This window comes from Hypomesus nipponensis, chromosome 23, assembly GCF_054491055.1.
Source record: "Hypomesus nipponensis isolate SF chromosome 23, ASM5449105v1, whole genome shotgun sequence".
NCBI lineage: Eukaryota > Metazoa > Chordata > Actinopteri > Osmeriformes > Osmeridae > Hypomesus > Hypomesus nipponensis.
The window spans coordinates 23955963-23974692 of record NC_140383.1 but is presented as its reverse complement, the minus strand read 5'-3'; the positions used below and the strand labels follow the sequence as shown (position 1 = coordinate 23974692).

The following is an 18730-nucleotide window of genomic DNA, read 5'->3' as shown; positions in this document are numbered from 1 at the left end:
AATTGACTGCCCTCTTTTTCAGGACTCTGTTTGGACATCGGCTTTGTTGGTACAAGAAACCCACCTCTGCCAGAACTTATTCTCATCCTCTCATCCCCAGTTGAAGCAGATTCAGATATCGTGTGAAACAAGACCAGGTGAGTGACCAGGTCAGGGTCTAACTCTGTCCCCAGAGAAAGATTTCTCTGTTCTGGGGTCTCATTTATAAAACTGTGCGTAGGATTCTTACTAAAAGTGTACGTACGCCCAAAAGCCTAAAATGGCGTACGCACACAAAAATTCAGATTCATAAAACCGTGCGTACGCACACCTGTAAAGGTAGGATATGTGATGTTATCCTGTATTCCATGCAGTCGGGGAATCTCCCCCTCCTGAACTCCAGTAGTGGACAATCTGATGGTGAGGAAGCGTTGAATTTTTATTTAAAATTTGAGTTGGATTGTACAAGGTGTTTATGGAACAAGAATCACTCAGTACAAGCGCAAATAATACTGCTGGATGTAATCTTCATGATAATCATGAAATTGAATGAAAAAAACGTGTGTGAGGAAAACAAAATCTATAAATATTACGAGTAGGGCCTAATGTTCTTTCCACATTCAATTTCTGCAGCCTGACTAAAGTACGGTCATCTGCGTCGCCAATTCCAACAGTTTTCAAAATGTGCGTAGGCCTACGGGAGGGTCAGAGTTTGCGTGGAGGACCGCACATTCTCCCGTCAAGTCTGTTTTTTATAAATCACAACCTTTGCGTGGAAAGTGGCGTACGCACATTTTCAGCCCCGTTTTGTGCGTACGCAAGCTTTATAAATGAGACCCCTGGTCCTTTTTCTGTATTTCACTTAAGACAAATAAAAACATTTCTTCAGGATAATGTGTCCTCCGCTAAGATCTCATACAAGCAAAGTTAAGTCAAAATAAACATTTAGGTGACACAAGAAAAATCTGAGACAAAGCATCCATCAATGAATCAAGTCCTCTTTTGTGACTGTGCAGGTAATTTGAAAGGGCTACCACTTAAAGCAAGCAAACCAAACCCAGGTTTAGAAATGTTTGAATATTTTTAGTTTATTTAACAACTTCTTGGTTCCAGGTGAGAGCTCAGTAGGAAATGAATCACACTCACAATACAGAACTACGCTGGCTGCACACATGAACAGATGGTGACAGTGAATAACTCCACTAAAACGTTCTTTCAAATGTTCAAAATGAGATGCTTTATTTATGGAACCAACATCCATATCTTACGTTCGCAGCCAATAAATAATGCCTTTTTTTGAACACGGTACAGATTGAACCGGTCCATTTGAGCCATCATCATCTGTGGAGCCATCTGGGTGTTTACCCAAATGAAATGCAGCAACACATGCTGCATCGATGCAGGTCTCCCGTTACGTAAGTCACCTAACTACAGGCTTTCCACAGCTCCTCTTCATCAGCTGGGGTTGCTTGGCAGCTCCCATCGTTCCAAGGTTGGGGCAGATAAACGATCTAACCGTCCAGTCGGAGCAGGACAGCCACACGTGGCCTGTGTAGACTGCTGCTAGCATGGCTGCTGGCGCGCTCGTTACAGAACAGCATGGAAATCTCTGTCACTCCCTGGCCACAGACCAAAGGATGGATGTTTGAATGAGCTTTAATCAAATTCAAACTTAAATCCAGTACAGGTTGAACGACTCAGATCCAGGATCACATCTTTTTTTGTTTGGAGAACCAAGGGGTGTTTAAAACATGTGATTAATGATAAACCCAGAGGCCAGGCCTCACAGGTGTCATGGAAATATGAAACAAATTGACCCGTCATCTGCGATTTCTTCAGCGCCGCAGGTTAATGATCTATTCCTGTCTTTAATGATTCAGTCTGGTGTCATCGGGGAGAGGGTGAGACTGAGTACTGGCATGTTGAACAGGGAGGAATCCAGAACAGCCAATCACTGGAGCATCTTATCAGTCACTCGGGGTATCTCAACAGTGCGTGCTATCAACAGCTCACTATCACTGGTCCACAAGGACAGCAGGCTCAGGGTCACAACAGCCACACTGGGAGAGGTCACGTCAAGAGGCTCATTGATATTTATAAACAAAACAGGTACTCCACATATAAAAATGACTCTATCAAAGCAAGGCGCCACAACATTTACGAAATCAAAAATTTACACTTCAATAGCACATTTCTTTGTAAATGAATAAATAGGAAAAACAAATGTTATTGAAACCTACGGATCACGCTTGAATGAAATACGTCCAGTTTTCAAGTACAGTGTCAGTCTGTCGCCTGGCAGAGGGGAGCAGCGTGGTGTTCAGCTGATGGGCGCTCCTGTGGTGACTAGTTTGTAGTAGGCGGCCTTCTTGGCCATGAGCTCTTGGTGAGTGCCCTTCTCTATGACGACGCCCTGGGACATGACGGCGATGATGTCGGCCGTCTGGATGGTGGACAGCCTGTGGGCGATGACGATGCAGGTGCGTCCACGCCGGGCCTCGTCCAGAGCCGTCTGCACCGTCTGATCACCGGGAGGGTTCGGGTTAGAAACAAACACCACGAAAGGGCGGGAAAACCCCACTTCCTTCATTATAGGTCAGTCTTCCAAAAAAAGAGGATCCACATACAAATTCTCTCTACTTCCTGCTTTCAACAGAGAGAGCCACGTGAGATTTCGATCGACTGACGTCAGTCACCATAACCTAGCTTAGAGAGGGGGAGAGAGAGAGAGAGAGAGAGAGAGAGAGAGACAGACAGAGAGAGAGAGAGAGAGAGAGAGAGAGAGAGAGAGAGAGAGAGAGAGAGAGATTGAGATAGAGAGAGAGAGAGAGAGAGAGAGAGAGAGAGAGAGAGAGAGAGAGACAGAGACAGAGACAAAGACAGAGACAGAGACAGACAGAGACAGAGAGAGAGAGAGAGAGAGATAGAGATTGAGATACAGAGAGAGAGAGAGATAGAGATTGAGAGATAGAGAGAGAGAGAGAGAGAGAGAGAGAGAGAGATAGAGATTGAGATAGAGAGAGAGAGATAGAGATAGAGAGAGAGAGAGAGAGGGATCTGAGTTTTGGTACCTTCTCGCTCTCTGTGTCCAGAGCAGAAGTGGCCTCATCCAGCAGCAGGATCTTGGGGTTCCTGACGATGGCCCTCGCTATGGCGATGCGCTGCTTCTGCCCCCGGGAGAGCTGGGAGCCCTGAGCCCCCACCTGAGTCTCGTATCTCTGCCCCGGGGGAGACGCAACAGCAGGGAGAGGGTTGGAGGCATGCACACATCAACGACTGTCTCATACCATACTGGTGGTGTTAAGAACACCAGTAAGGACATAGAAGCACGCGGTTCTAACAGTATTTTAGTTGCCAGAATCGAGGAATTGTATTTACTGGTCACAATGCAACTGTGTGTTTTTTCTAAATACAATGCAAAGTAACCCCATCTCAGCTTGCAGGCACGATGAACAAAATGATGCTGCAGTGCAGCACAAAATATCAATTACTGAACTGCAGTGCAACAATAACATCTCAATAACAGTAGTTCATAACACAGTGCTACATAGGTCATAAGTCGGTACATAGGTCTACGAGCCATCTCCTTACGTCTGGAAGGGTCATAACAAAGTCATGGAGGTACGCTTTCCTGGCAGCCTCAACAATCTGCTCCATCCCCACTGTCTGCAGGTTGCCCCCATACTGGATGTTCTCAGCGATGCTGCAGTCAAACAGCACGGGCTCCTGGGAGACGATCCCGATCTGAGCCCTCAGGAAGGGCACGCTGACGCTGCCGGACGGACGGCCGTCGATCAGCTGCAAGCACACGTCAACAAACACAGCCGTCCATCAGCTGAGAGCACACGTCAACAAACACAGCCGGTCGCAAAACTGCTCGCATAGAATGTCCAAAATATCAGGATGTGTTTTGATGAGTGTATCTTGGTAAGAGAGGACAGTGTGCGTGGCGTTACCTACCACCTGGCCCTCGTCGGGGTCGTAGAAGCGCTCCAGCAGCTGGACGCTGGTGCTCTTCCCACAGCCGCTGCTGCCCACGAACGCCAGGGTCTGCCCGGGCTTCACCGACACCGCCAGGCCCCTCAGCACCTGCACGTCCGGCCGGCTCGGGTAGGTGAACCTGCAGTGGACAAACTCAACCTCCCCTCTGAAATCATCCTGGAGGATAGAGATCATGGGTTCACCACAGGTCAAAGTGGAATCCGTCTTTATGTTTGAGATTTTGTTGTCGTTGCACCAAAACCAAGTAACAGTGTATTTCTAGTCTTACAATCTTCTGTAGGCTACTGACTGTGTTCAATATTTGCGCGTGTTCTTTAGGGTTAGCAACATACATCAGTTACATTTATGCATTTTCTTTTTTCGAACAGATGGAAATCCAAAGTCGTTGGTCCCTCACCCACTGTTGGCCGTCTGAGCGGCTCATGTTGCTCCTGGGGACCCGGTCCAACAGTCTGAACAACTGTGCTGCTGCCGTCTTGGCTTTGGCGTAGTCTGGGGTGAAGGACGAGGCCTTCCCCAGGGCAGTCCCGCTGATCACAACAGCTGAGATCACCCTGCAACACACAACACTGACATCAACACTTCCCAACGCTGGAGGAAGTTCTGTCCCAAAATGTAAACATGTTTCTGTTTTCCAATAAAGAACGCGGTGATAACTGGGATATCTGTGTGGAGTAAAAACAACGCTTGTGGCGTTCTGGTGAACACGGACCTGAACACCACCATGTAGTTGAGTCCTTCGGAGCTGACGAGATAACCTCCGTATCTGAACGAGGCGGCGTAGGCCATGAAGATGACGCACTGAGCGAAGCCAAAACACAGGCCGTAGATGTTGGCCTTCTTCTTGGCAGACCTGTAGGGAGCCTCCAGCTGCTGCTCGTATAAATCCACGAAGGCGCTCTCCTTGGCCAGACCAGCGATGGTTCTGATGTTGGCAAGAGCTTCACTGGACACCTGGTGAGAGAGAGAGAGCGGACGGTTCAGCTGCTGAGGCAGTCCGTCTGGCTCCGACACATCCCGACAAGATGCTGTGCAGCAGAACTGAAAGTGAGCTTCCTGGAAGGTGAAGAGGCGTCCGGCCTAGATTACCTGCCCTGCGTCTTCCATTGCCTTCTTATCCTCGTTTGCAAAGCCTGTCAGCATCTTGGCTTGGAAGGCCCCTGATAGTCCGATCAGTGGCAGGAAACACATGACGACCAAGCTGAGCTTCCAGCTGAAGTAGAAGGCGATGATGAACGAGGCTCCGATGTTAGTTAAGGAGTTCACAATCATGCCGATCTGAGATCCAGTCGCCTGTGAAAATACAAACAAATGAAATCATTGTGGTAGGGCTGACTTGCAGTGCGTTGGGTACATGCCCTCTCAGGGGTGGTGTCTATCTCAGCTGTTTCCGCCTGACTGAGTAACGCCGCGGTGGTGTGTCGCTGGAAGAACACTGCTAGGTTTCTATTGATCTGTTTTATGTAACGCTTATAAAAGCGCTTGTTTAACGCAACATTTAAATCCGTCACTGCAGCTCCGTGTTGAGACCTGCTGATGGCAGACTGCGCGTTGTTTGTGTGCTGGCGCATCGACAGGAACCTTGATGCTCCCTAAGGTATATGGTTTTATTTGTGTATTTCTCTCTTAAACATGTAAAAGTCATTATTGTGAATACTATGTGCAAAATGTATTAGAGATCAGCCTAAACCTGATGTCTTCTCTTGTTGTGTTTTAGCAGGAAATACACACACAGGGAAGAGGGTGACCACTGTTCCTTACGTTAATTTGTTTGGATTAATAGGTTGTGAGAGAGCCACCAACACTTTGTTATTTCTTTTGGGTCTTTGTTTCCTTTTGTTTGTATGAATGTGTGTGTCGTTTTTAGTGAACTTTCACCTGGGTGCTACCAACCTGTGGACCTATAAGGTCCAGTGTAACCTATTGCAACTGCCTCTGATATGTTGTTGTGTACTTGAAATCCCCAAACACAATTAAGTGGAGTGTGTTTAAGCCTCTTTATCACGTTGTTCTGGATTCTGTGTTAGCCTACTGACGCAGAGTGACTTGTGATTTGTAGTGTTATAATCCAGAGCGTGTTGCTCTTTATAGGGTGATTGGTCTGTCAGACTGGTGTTTTCTGGTTAGTCAGTAGCCTGTATAACGTGGTGGGGAACTACTTTAATGGCAGTGTATGAATGGGTATGTGAATGAACTATTGTTTTGTAACATCCAATCTAATTGACCAGCTATTTATTAAAAACATACTGTATTTTGTTAAATTTCTGCCTCTGTATATTCATTTGTTTGAATAGCCTACGTCCTGTTGATTTCATAATAAGTGGCAGTCAGGGTTTGTCACATAATAACAAAACAAAATGCCGTCTTTCCAACTCAGATCAAAAACCAAGAACATTTAATAAAAAAACAACACATCTGATTATCCTGTCTATTTATTGAATACATTTGATCCTCGAGACGTCCATGAAAGGACAAGAGGAGGAGAGGAAGTGCAGCCATTGTCCCCAACACTCACCCCCTGGACCATGGAGGCGTCTGTGGCCAGTCTGGTAGTCAGGGCTCCAGGACTGTTCCTGGGGTCATCGAACCAGCCCACCTCCTGCCTCAGCATAGCCTGGAAGCCCAGCTTCCTCAGACGACGGGTCAGCAGCTCTCCAGACTTCCCAAAGGCGTAGCCCTGCAGCACAACCTCAGAGCCATCTGGATTCTATTCAAAGCTGCCTGTCCTGATGGGTTCTATTCCATTCCATTGATTTTATATTCTGTTCTTTTCTATTCTATTCTATTGTGTTTCATTCTATTCTGTTCAGTTTTACTCCATTCTGTTCAGTTTTATTGTATTCTACTGTTTCCAAGCGCTGAGCATGCAGAATGAACTGCGACAGTGTTGATTCAGCTGACGCATGGCGAAGCAAACCTGTAGGAACTGTGAGAAGAAGCTGGTCACGGCCACGATGCAGAACAGAACACAGATCCCATCGATCTGCTGCCTCTGTTCGCTCAGGTCTTGGATGGCAAACGTCTGAGGAAACAAGACGTTTATGGATCAGGAACGAGCCTGAACTGATCCTGCCTGAGCCCAACCCAGTTCCCGCTCCACACAGCAGTGGAAGCTGCCCTGAGGGAAACTCACCCCCAGGATCTGGCTGAAGAGGATGGCATAGATGGGGTTGACGGAGCCGTTGATAGCGGCCCCCAGGGAGCCCAGCAGCATGTAGGGCCACTCGGGCTGGTTGTACCTCAGGATCCGAGCCACGGGGGCCGGCTCGATGCGCTCCACCTCAGCCTCGGCTTCCTGGGAGAGGATCGACGGACGCAGCATCACAATCAGAAAGCGATATTTCGAGGTAAACTTTTGGGGACAATGTATTGATGTAGTGTGTGCAGCCATTTTTAAGAGGCTTCAGTACCTGTGAGTGGGCCATCTCTGGGTCTATTGTGGCACTAAACTGTCTGGGTTTCATTTTGAGGCTGCCAGATATAGCGTCAGGGATAAATTCATTTGACAACTGTGTTTGTGAACGTAGCCGAAGAGATCTCCTGAAGCAACAACAAAGTATTCAAGTTTGACGTGCGTTTCTTTCACAAGAACTTCGACATCATTTACTGGAAATCCCAAGCGTTGTTTTTACTATGGAGACTGTTGGATTTACCTTAAGCTAGATTCATAGCTTCCTCGGCTCAAAGATCTAACTTTCTCAGTGACTTGTTCCTCAATGACTTGACTGTCGGGACCTGTGAAACAAAGTTCTGTCATCTGACAAAGACTCATCTCTCTTCAAAGAGTTTGCCTGCTTTGAATGTCATGCCTACCACTGACTGCTTTCACATGAGCCGTGTCGTTCCCTTGGTTCTGCAGGGTGACCAGGGTAAAGTAGACGCCCATCTTCTCCAGCAGCTCGCTGTGTGTTCCCCTCTCCACAGCCCTGCCGTGCTCAAAGCCAACAATGACGTTGGCATTTCGGATCGTCGACAGGCGATGGGCGATGGTTATGGTCGTCCTTCCACAACGGGCCTGGAGAAGAAGAAGAGAGATTGAAGCGCAGCTTATGGAGAAACACCACAGCACCCTGGGCAGCTCGTGGAGAAATACCACAGCACCCTGGGCAGCTCATGGAGAAACACCACAGCACCCTGGGCAGCTCGTGGAGAAACACCACAGCACCCTGGGCAGCTCATGGAGAAACACCACAGCACCCTGGGCAGCTCGTGGAGAAAACACCACAGCACCCTGGGCAGCTCGTGGAGAAACACCACAGCACCCTGGGCAGCTCGTGGAGAAAACACCACAGCACCCTGGGCAGCTCATGGAGAAAACACCACAGCACCCTGGACAGCTCATGGAGAAAACACCACAGCACCCTGGGCAGCTTGTGGAGAAACACCACAGCACCCTGGACAGCTCATGGAGAAAACACCACAGCACCCTGGGCAGCTCATGGAGAAAACACCACAGCATCCTGGGCAGCTCATGGAGAAAACACCACAGCACCCTGGACAGCTCATGGAGAAAACACCACAGCACCCTGGGCAGCTCATGGAGAAAACACCACAGCACCCTGGGCAGCTTGTGGTGCTGGTGTCTGGTTGAAGAGAAGACAGACCTTGTCCAGAGCTTGCTGGACCACGGCCTCACTCTCGTTGTCCAGGGCGGAGGTGGCCATGTCCAGCAGCAGGATCCGGGGGTTCCGGATCAGGGCTCTGGCGATGGCGATCCTTTGCTTCTGCCCTCCGCTCATCTGCCCTCCACCCTCCCCCACCAGCGTGCTGAACCTCTACACGGATAGGGTGCCACATGTGTTAGCAGCGTCACAGACATGTATGGGCCATTGGGTTTAACAACATCATAGTATTGTTGAATAGAACCTGTTCTTGAACGGTACCTGAGGCAGTTCCATGATGAAGTTATAGGCGTTGGCCTCCTTCGTGGCCTGGATGATGTCATCCATGGTTACCCCAGGCCTGCCGAAGCGGATGTTCTCTGCTATGGTTGTAGAGAACAGCACTGGCTCCTGCTCCACAACGCCGATGAGGGAGCGAAGCCACTGGATGTTCAAGCTGCGGACATCATGACCGTCCAGGGTCACCTGAGAGAGAGAGAGAGAGAGAGAGAGAGAGGTAGAGAGAGGTAGAGAGAGAGGTAGAGAGAGGTAGAGAGAGAGGTAGAGAGAGAGAGAGAGAGAGAGAGAGAGAGAGAAAGAGAGGTAGATAGAGAGAGAGAGAGAGGGGTAGAGAGAGGTAGAGAGAGGTAGAGAGAGAGAGAGAGAGAGGTAGAGAGAGAGAGAGGTAGAGAGAGAGAGAGAGAGAGAGAGAGAGAGAGAGAGGTAGAGAGAGAGAGAGAGAGAGAGAGAGAGAGAGAGAGAGAGAGAGAGGTAGAGAGAGAGAGAGAGGGGGGGTAGAGAGAGGTAGAGAGAGGTAGAGAGAGAGAGAGAGAGAGAGAGAGAGAGAGAGAGGTAGAGAGAGAGAGAGAGAGAGAGAGAGGTAGAGAGAGGTAGAGAGAGAGGTAGAGAGAGGTAGAGAGAGGTAGAGAGAGGTAGAGAGAGAGGTAGAGAGAGAGAGAGAGAGAGAGACGGAGAGAGAGAGAGAGAGAGAGAGAGAGAGAGAGAGATTGTGTCTTAATCCAGTATCTACTGAGGCACTGCAGACTGGCCTCTTTATGTTAACAGCTCAACTGAAACACAGAGGTGTGTGGGAGGGCGGGGCTGTGAGGTTGGTGCTGGGAGGGCGGGGCTGGGAGGGTGGGGCTGGGAGGGCGGGGCTGGGAGGGTGGGGCTGGAAGGGTGGGGCTGTACCATTCCTTCTTTGGGGTTGTAGAACCTTTGTATGAGTTGGATGGTGGTGCTCTTCCCAGATCCACTGGGCCCCACGAAGGCAGTCGTTTCCCCTGCTTCAATCACCATGCTCAGGTCATCTAGAATCTGAGCACATACAGCTGGTTTTATAGAGGAACCTCCGAGGAACGCGAGGAATACTGAGAGGTTGTGGGGTGGGAGTACCTTGACATCTGGCCGAGAAGGGTAATTGAATGTGACATTGTGGAATTCAATATCTCCGTTGACTTTGTCCAGTTTGTGACCCTCCTCTGAGAAACAATCGATTTCTGGCTCCTGAACAAGAGGTTAAATCATTCACATGTCCATCATCATCATTTCATCCAATCGTTGATTGTGGTATCAAATCCTTCATTGTGGAATCAGGCTTGACATTCTGCCTCACTCTGTCTATGGTTTCAAAGATGGACTTGGCTGCAGCTCGACCGGATGCAAAGGCCTCCAGGCAGGGCGAGGCCTGGCCCAGGTTCATAGCTGCCATGAGGACGCCAAAAAACACCTGGAAACAGATACATCAGACCTTTCCTTCCCTCTCCTCTCCTCTCAGCTCTTACAAATCAGAGGATGCAGGGGATGTTACAGGGATGTGAGTTTCCCCCATACCTGAATGAGACTCCCCGGAGACAACTCCTTGGTCTCTATCACCAGCTTGGATCCGTACCAGAAGGCTAGGGCGTAGCAGAGGAAGATGATGCACCACAGGTAGCCCTGGAACAGCCCGATGATGGTGCCCTTCTTCACGCCCCAGTTCTGGGCCTCCACAAGGTTCCTGTCATACCTGGGGGAAGGGGGGGATGCATCTGGGTTACTCTGGCGTTGTTCGTGCCCGTCAGCAGTGGGAAGAGGGAGGGCGTGGGGATGTTCCTCTCCTCAGAGCGGAGAGCACGAGAGGTACCTTTCGGCCTCCTTCTCCTCGCCTCCGAAGGCTGCCACTGTTCTGATGGAGGACAGGACCTCGTCAGCCACGGCTCCAGCCTTGGCGTAGGCCTCCAGCTCCCGGCCAGTCAACCTGGCCACCGCCTGCACAGAGGAGGAGAGGGAAGCGTGAACACATCATACATAAGAGATACTGTGAGAAAATAATGGGCCTCATTCTCTGACATTTTCTTAAGTTTCTTCTGAAATGTTTCTTACAAGCTTCGGAAAAACAACGTAAGAAAGAGGCATCCGCCAAATTCATGAACGCTTGAAAATGTGTTCCTACGCAGCAGAGGTTTTCTGAGCTGTGCTCCCCGGGAAGAGTTTTCTTAAATTGAAAGCGCGTCCTCGTGCTCCTGAATTTGTATACATACACGCCCCGACAGCTCCTCATAATGGCACGCAACAGCAGTGATGTGTGCAGTCAGAATCGAAACAATTAGGAAAGCAACAGGAACGCAAGTTATGTCCAAGCGAAAAGCAACCGGTGCACAGGTGCTTCGGTGCAACATCATACCAGTAAGATGAGCAGTGGAATTGTTCTCCACTGGATCTAACAGTGTGCACACTAAGCAAGGTTAATTATTATAATTATTTAAATCCGAGGATGTCTGTCATGGCAAGCCGTTTTATCATTTAACCAATGAATTCTTGATATCCAAAATTCAAATTCTTGATATCCAAAATGCAATTCTTGATATCAAGAATTCACATTTTGGTTATCAAGAATTCATTGGTTAAATGATCAAACGGCTTGCCATAGTCTGTAGAGTTGAACGCAATCACCAACGATTTCTCATAACTTCATTAACACTTCAAACATGGAGAGTTTTCTTAAATGCAATTCCTCTGATCCTTGTGTTTTTTTAAGGAATCGCATTTGAGACAACTCTGGCCGATTTACGACTGCTATTTCGAGTTCGGAAAGTCTTCTGAAGTTCAGAACAAATCCCAGATGAGAAAACTTTCATGAATGCAAAATATTTTCCTAAATCCAAATCAGAAGAAAATCCTTCTTAAATTCTTCTTAACTGTGTTCGAGAATGAGGCCCAATGTTCCTCTGAGTATCTGTGGACAAAAATAACCAGTCTCGACATGGGAGAGATGCTTACACATGCAAGTTTTAGAACGTGTTCTCACCATGGCCATAAGTCCGGCAGCCAGGCCTATGAGAGGGCTCACAGCAATGACCACCAGGGTGAGTTTCCAGCCCCCGATGAAGCCCACCATGAACCCAAAGATGAAGGTGGAGATCCGCTCGATGAAGATAGAAACCTGGTCAGCAATGGCGTTGTTGATCTTGTTGATGTCACTGAGGAAAGAAAATAGTTAAAGTATTACAAAAGATTACAGTTCATGTATTGTGCGTGTTATGTATACATTTTGAGAGTAATCGATTCATGGTTAAGGAACTTGCTCTGATATCCTGGTGTTCAGCTCTCCCACAGAATTACAGTCAAACCAGCCTATTTCCATTCTCATGATCTTTCGAAAGTAAGTCTTCCTGATTCGCTGGATCTGTCGTGCAGCCGCTGTCACCCAGAGGGCAATCTGAGGAGCAGGGATGAAGTCATGCCAGAGTCATCTCGCTTGCAGCAGAACAGGTTCTCAAGTCAAAATATTCAAGAAGTAGAATTACTGCTATGTGAAGCATGGTTGGTTCATGTTCAACCACTTACTTGAAAATAACTGACAATGAGCACTCCAACCCCTATACCGACGTAATAATAAGCAAACATGGTCATCTGTGCCTCAATATCCACCCTGTGAAGAAGATTATGGATTTAGTGAATATTGCTCCACCATAAATCAGCACCAAAAAGCACCAAAAAGTGTAATTCCTCCAGTAGTCTTGATGTGACGCTACAACCTGAACCCAGCTCACCCACAGAAGACCGTGCTGTTGTCTGACGTCACAAACACGGAGCCATTCGTCCAGGCGACCGTGGTGTTGATGCAGGTCTTGTTAGGGTTTGACAGCTCCTGGACCTCCAGCTCGTACGCCACGAACGTGTTGGTCATCATGCCGTAGACCAGCAGCATGAGGGGGGAGGCAGCGCCGTGAACCAGGGCACACAGGCCCCCCACCACCATCATCACCGTGTCCTGGCAGGTTGCAAACCTAAACTGAGGGGGAGAGAAATCCAAACTGATTGTCTTCTGAGCCTTGACAGATGTGGTTTCTTTTGCAAATCCTTGTATTCATTAAAAGAGAATGGTAATCCGTCATTTTGATCAGCAAACTGGATGGGAATTTTAGCGGCTGTAGGTTATTTGCATGAGATAATTACCAGCTGAAAGAATCCGATATCTAATCCATTCTCTTTTTTGCTTTCCTCTCTGAAATAGAATAAAATTATAAAATAACTTTGGCTTTTCAAATAAAAAATGAATTGTAGAATTGTGCTACCCCTAATAAAAGTATGATAATATGTGCTGGACTTTAAATTTAAGCAAATTCAGTCATTGACTCACCCCTTTTCTATATCTGTTGAAATGAAACAGAAATGGAATACATGTAACTCAACAGAGATCACTTTTTCATCCTGCACTGAAGATAAGGCATTGGTATTCAGATCACAGGAAACTCACTTATCTCCTTCTTTGACATCATCTTCGTGTCCTCTGGCAGAGAAAGTGTTTTTTGAAGTGTGACAGGCTCCTTCATGGTGAAGGTCAGACCGCTCGTCACAGCCCTCTGTTAGACAGGGAACGGGACTCACTATTACCACTCTCTCACTGGGAACCAACTTTGTATTTGAAACTTTGAAAGGTGTTTTTTTGTCCTTTTAATTAATTGTACTTCACATCTACTTTAACATTCACATAGGTTAACCTGTCCTACTTACATGTCTAGCTAGTCTTGCTAAAGTCTACTTTGGTAGACAGTAGCTGGCTACCCTTACACATATAGCTTAGTTCTTTGTTTACACAAATTACTTATTTGGACGGTGAGGAAAAAGATTAGTTGCGAACACTGGCTAGTATACAGGTGATGGTTATGTACATAAAAAGTTAAAGAAATATAATGTCAACTACTTTATTCTCTGCTATGACCAAACTGATCAAATATCTGGACCATCCTAAAACTATTTAGGACCATATACAATTAAACTCAGATAATTGTTTGGTAATTATCGGTTCTGCACATTTGTCCAGTCACGCAAATCTATTATCTATTAGAAATGACTATTTAATTTAAAATCTCTGGAACTCCCGAGACACGTTAGTCATGCTCATGTGCAAAACAACTTGGAACTGAACTATTGGACCATAAGAGTTCATTAGCGGCCAGTTTTAACCTTGAACGATATATTCTTCATCACTGTATTACATAATATGGATACATATACTTATTTAGTACTGACATCCATGCAAAATCAATTCCAGGTTTTCAATCCAAACATGTAAATACCTCAGTAATATAAGAAATGTGAGCAATTAAAGTCACACAGTTTAACACGTACTAATCACCTCAAAATCACCTTATTTTAACTCTATTAGTTACAAAAACATTGTTGCAAACTGTGTGGCCTTTACATTAGAATTACTAGACTATACTATTATTGTAAATATACAGTTATACATTAAATACATGCAAGTTACAACATTCTGGTGTCTATTTGATTTACCATTAAGGGGAGATCAAGTCAGATGATCTCATATTTAATTTAATCTTGAAATAAAGATAAACTGTTGCCTACTTTACCTGCTTTGTCCCTTTGTCAGCGTCTCTTACGTTCTCTGATCAGCTACAACAACAGTCCTCACCTCACGCCTGTGCTTGGCTCAGTCCTGTCTTCAGAGTATGCCTCGGTCTTCATGCCTCGTCTGTTATCTTTGTTCCTTATTTGACTGATAACAGGTTTCTCAGCATTATGACTTTTACAGGAGAGCTTTTGTGAGGCAAAGGTACATTTATTGAACCAATAGGTTAATAAATATTTAGGCTTTTGGACATTAATGGATTCATGACAGTTTTGCCATACACTTTCATGCATCCTTGATCTCCCTGGAGATATGGCAGTTATCTAGATTCAATAACATCACAAATACGTATTTAATTGACATGTCAATAAATCCAGTAAGGTAACATTTATATTTAATTATTTTAAATTATTATTGAATTATTATTAATATTATTATCATTATTATATTAAATTACTTTGTAAAATAAAATAAGATGGAAAAGACATTAATAGGTGTGCATGACAAGGATATTATTATCAGGATATTGTAAAATGGGTTTAATGACCTGAAGGGCATCTTTCAGTAATGCTTATTCACGCAATGACTCCACTCACGAAGATTACAGCCATTAATGGGAGAGGCAGATCACTGATGTGTCATTGATTGTAAGAGTGTAATGACCTGCTGGTCATTTGAACACAATGGAGTGGTCTCTACAATGGTCTTGAAGAGTAAGACTGGTCCCAGATTAAGCCAGGGGATTCTGTTCTCCCAGACTGAGGCTCTGACTGTCAGTTGCTTGGGTGAGGTCATAGGTCAAAGAGGAATGATTTTCATTTTTTAAATCAACATATTCGGTAATCAACATTTTAAAGATGGTTTAAATGTTAAGACGCATCTAGGGTTGAGCTCAGTCACACCTGACATCAAATCAATGTGATTAAAGCTTGTTTCAAGTTATGATTGATTGACACCCAATTCTGATAATTATGTGCAGTATCCGATCAAATGATGGGTTTGAGTTCAACAACCGTTAAATCAAACCTCGTTTAACATGACCCTTGGTCTTGTCCAGGAGAGAAATGTGCCTATCTATGACTTATGTTGCTTGTATAATTGATAAAATGCCATTATGCTGTTTGCTAAAGCTTGCTTATGCCTGCATGGCCAAAAGTTAGTTCTCAGTAAAATGCGAGGAAATGTCTGTGACACGAGGTTATAGGCCAGGAGTTGACAATGTTACTAAAGTGTATGCCATGCAACTGAAAATAGAAGGAACGTCAATGCAATTTCTAGAAGCTCTAAGACAAAACAAACGCTATCTAACACCATAAATTCAGCGTCTGCTCTGTGCTTGTGAAGGCTATGTTGATGTGTCACCCCGCCCCACATTGTGATACTATTTAACTACCATTCATTCCTGTATTGTTTGTCCATTCATCTGAGTCGACCAGCTTTCCTTAATACAACAGACCTACTTTAAATTAATAAAACCGTGGATAGGTTTACCAAGACGAATATGGAAACTCTAAATTATTTTTGAGTTAACTGACATGTGCAGGCTACAAATACGACAACAAAACCACACTAGTTTACATATAAAGTACCATGTACCTATTGAAATATTCCATCATATTTATGAGAATCACAGCCAATCACAGTTTCCGCAGCTATATTATGGAGCCCCCGGCAGATGGAGTGCTCTGCGCGTTGCAATATCCTAGAAGAGTAACCAAAGACCGGTTGTTTGTTTTTGAGACCCGGAACGTGGAGTGGAAGTAGTACAAACGATAGAAAAGTGTTTATTGGGACGACGAAGGGACTCCGGGGACTTACTTTACAGCCAAGTTACCAACCACCTTCTCCGGAACTTACAACTTCCGCCAGAGACAGCGGCAGGTAAGTTTCTTAGCGTAAGAATGGTTGTGTAATTAAATTCCTGGCGAACGTATTTATAAAATAACTATATTACTGAAATGTTAGTAAGTGTTATCCCGAGAGTTACCCTTTCAACTCCAAACTGACGATGTCTGCGTCTTTGAATCTGGTAGACTACTTTTTGCTTTAGAAGTGTTTCCATTTGTACTAACGATTGGTGAATGAATAAGCGTATATAGTGGCGGGAGTATTAGGCTATATTAGGTATGCTCTCTGCTCTAACATCAAAGCGTTGCGCAACGTGTTCTGGGGGCGGATTATAGTTAAATGTTGTTATATTGATTCCCTTCGTACATTGTTTCGTATCTTGATTATGAAGACATGTCTTGGATGACCAAATTATACCCGGCTTGTTTTTTTCCACCTGTCTCATCTCCTAGAAATGTTCCTGTACGTCCTTCTTCTGGTGCCGCTGTGGTTTATTTACCGCTGGTTCAAGGAAACCAAACGAGTTCCCAACAAGTCGCAGAAGCATGTGCTCATCACCGGCTGTGACACTGGGTTTGGTAACCTTCTGGCCCGGCATCTGGACAAACTGGGCTTCTGTGTGATTGCTGCCTGTTACACTGAGAAGGGGGAGGATGAGTTGAAAAAGGCCTGCTCTGAAAGACTGAAAACCCTTCACCTGGATGTCACCAGCCAAGACAGCATCAACAAAGCAGTTGCATTCCTCACAACAGTAGTTGGGGAGAAAGGTGAGTGGGGAATTGACTGCTGTTGCCTCATGACGAACACCCTGAACATTCTTGAATACAGAATGAGGTGTCACCATGAGCAAACAAGGCTTTTCTCAAGCACGCACATTTGGCCCCAGGCTTAAACCACCTCCAGTCTACCACACTGGCATGCGAGCACATGTACGTGTGGAATGTTCCTCTCCACTAATCGATGTGTCCGTTCGTGGGTGTGATGTTGCAGGTCTGTGGGCCGTGGTGAATAACGCAGGCGTGTCCGTTCCATCGGCTCCCTGTGATTGGCTCACCGTAGAGGACTACCGGGGCATGCTGGAGGTCAACCTGAACGGGGTCATCGGCGTGACGCTGAGCGTTCTGCCGCTCATCAAGAAGGCCAGGGGCAGAGTGGTCAACGTGGCCAGTGTGTTCGGACGAGTGAGTCCCTTTGGAGGGCCGTACTGTGTGTCTAAATACGGAGTGGAGTCCTTCAATGACAGCCTGAGGTGAGACACCTTGTTGTACCACAAACATCCTGGTTTTACTCATGTGCCAACACTGTGACAAGTTGAATTATGGTCTTGTCAATATTGTTTGTCTGTTGTGTTCTTTGTCTGTCTCAGGATGAACATGGCACCCTTTGGAGTGAAGGTTCTGTGTATTGAACCAGGATTTTTCAAGACCAGCGTGACTGATGTGTCCCTCTTGAAGAAAAACATCAAGACGCTGTGGGACAGACTGCCTCAGGATGTGAAAGATGACTACGGAAGCGATTACCTACACAAAGGTATGTTGGCAGAAGGACAGGTTCAAATTGCACTCACACAAATGGAATGAGGAAAGCAATTTGCAATGCACCTCAGTAAGAACTCAAGAGACAAGACTGTCTACTTTACTATAAACTCTGAAAGTCTTGACATCACGTGACCTCAACTTTTCAAAATCTTTATGTTCCTCCAGTGGATTTGAAGTTCAATGACACCTTCTCCAAGATGCTGGATGGAGACCTGATGAAAGTGGTCAACTGCATGGAGCACGCCGTGTCTGCCCTCCACCCCCGCTTGCGCTACTCTCCCGGCTGGGACGCCAAGTTCTTTTGGCTGCCCATGTCCTACATGCCAACCTTCATCTCAGACAAGTTCTTCTTGAGGGATGCCGTCAAACCCAAAATATCGGTGCTGTAGTTCATTTCACAGATGATGGTAGAGTATTTGTGTCGTAGAGAGAGCCCCACTAGAGACTTTGCCTTTTTTATAATCACAGAAAGGTTTCGTTCCAGATTAAACCTCAGTATGAGGACACCCTAATGTGTTGGGGGGGCACTTCAAGACCCACGTTGACGACTGTAGAGAGATATACTAGAATATAAGTAAGGAAAAGGAGACTAGTGGAGGGTTTAAACACACGTAGCAATGCTAGCTCCAAATCAGCAGTTTTGTTATGAAGTTGTTAACACACTTTATCCTTAAATCATTTTTGTGTAACATGAACCCCAGTGTTTCATATAATAAAAGTTTCTCATGAATTATTAACTTGATACATTATCAACCTTTACTGTCTGCTATGCAATGAAACAACTCGATACATTATCAACCTTTACTGTCTGCTATGCAATGAAACAACTCGATACATTATCAACCTTTACTGTCTGCTATGCAATGAAACATTCAGGGGGTTCTTAGAAACAAACTTTTGTTGTG

At 45.9% G+C, this 18730-nt stretch overlaps 2 protein-coding genes across 4 annotated transcripts; one reads left to right on the top strand and one right to left on the bottom strand.

The window, feature by feature from the left end:
- Positions 1-1056: 1056 nt before the first annotated feature.
- Positions 1057-12843, bottom strand: abcb11a (ATP-binding cassette, sub-family B (MDR/TAP), member 11a). 3 transcript variants are annotated; one of them, XM_084688162.1, is made up of 24 exons: positions 12617-12843; positions 12411-12495; positions 12149-12282; positions 11872-12043; positions 10708-10832; positions 10416-10590; positions 10198-10311; positions 9978-10088; positions 9774-9899; positions 8865-9068; positions 8586-8756; positions 7795-7996; positions 7635-7701; positions 7392-7521; positions 7115-7276; positions 6899-7003; positions 6497-6658; positions 5071-5274; positions 4694-4935; positions 4379-4535; positions 3940-4137; positions 3571-3777; positions 3051-3197; positions 1057-2500 (listed from the first exon to the last, which is right to left on the bottom strand). In XM_084688162.1, exons 1-24 carry the CDS (start codon positions 12826-12828, stop codon positions 2300-2302), a joined length of 3813 nt encoding a protein of 1270 aa, XP_084544288.1. In that variant the 5' UTR covers positions 12829-12843; the 3' UTR covers positions 1057-2299. The 3 variants fall into 3 exon arrangements, with proteins under 3 accessions (XP_084544288.1, XP_084544289.1, XP_084544287.1); XM_084688163.1 differs by having other exon boundaries at positions 7115-7281; positions 7388-7521; positions 7635-7693; positions 7802-7996; XM_084688161.1 differs by having other exon boundaries at positions 7635-7716; positions 12617-12828.
- Positions 12844-16159: 3316 nt separating this feature from the next.
- Positions 16160-18567, top strand: dhrs9 (dehydrogenase/reductase (SDR family) member 9). Its single transcript, XM_084688986.1, has 5 exons — positions 16160-16320; positions 16740-17054; positions 17278-17536; positions 17654-17817; positions 17991-18567. Exons 2-5 carry the CDS (start codon positions 16742-16744, stop codon positions 18212-18214), a joined length of 960 nt encoding a protein of 319 aa, XP_084545112.1. The 5' UTR covers positions 16160-16320; positions 16740-16741; the 3' UTR covers positions 18215-18567.
- The last annotated feature ends 163 nt before the right edge of the window (positions 18568-18730 follow it).

Coding starts and splice junctions, on each gene's coding strand:
- abcb11a (XM_084688161.1), bottom strand. CDS start 12,828: ATGATGGTGGTGGGGGGCCTGTGTGCCCTGGTTCACGGCGCTGCCTCC. Junction 9,069..9,773: donor ACAACCCCAAAGAAGGAATG/GTACAGCCCCAC, acceptor TCTCTCTCTCAG/GTGACCCTGGACGGTCATGA. Junction 7,997..8,585: donor TCCAGCAAGCTCTGGACAAG/GTCTGTCTTCTC, acceptor CTTCTTCTCCAG/GCCCGTTGTGGAAGGACGAC.
- dhrs9 (XM_084688986.1), top strand. CDS start 16,742: ATGTTCCTGTACGTCCTTCTTCTGGTGCCGCTGTGGTTTATTTACCGC. Junction 17,055..17,277: donor AACAGTAGTTGGGGAGAAAG/GTGAGTGGGGAA, acceptor GTGATGTTGCAG/GTCTGTGGGCCGTGGTGAAT. Junction 17,537..17,653: donor TCCTTCAATGACAGCCTGAG/GTGAGACACCTT, acceptor TGTCTGTCTCAG/GATGAACATGGCACCCTTTG.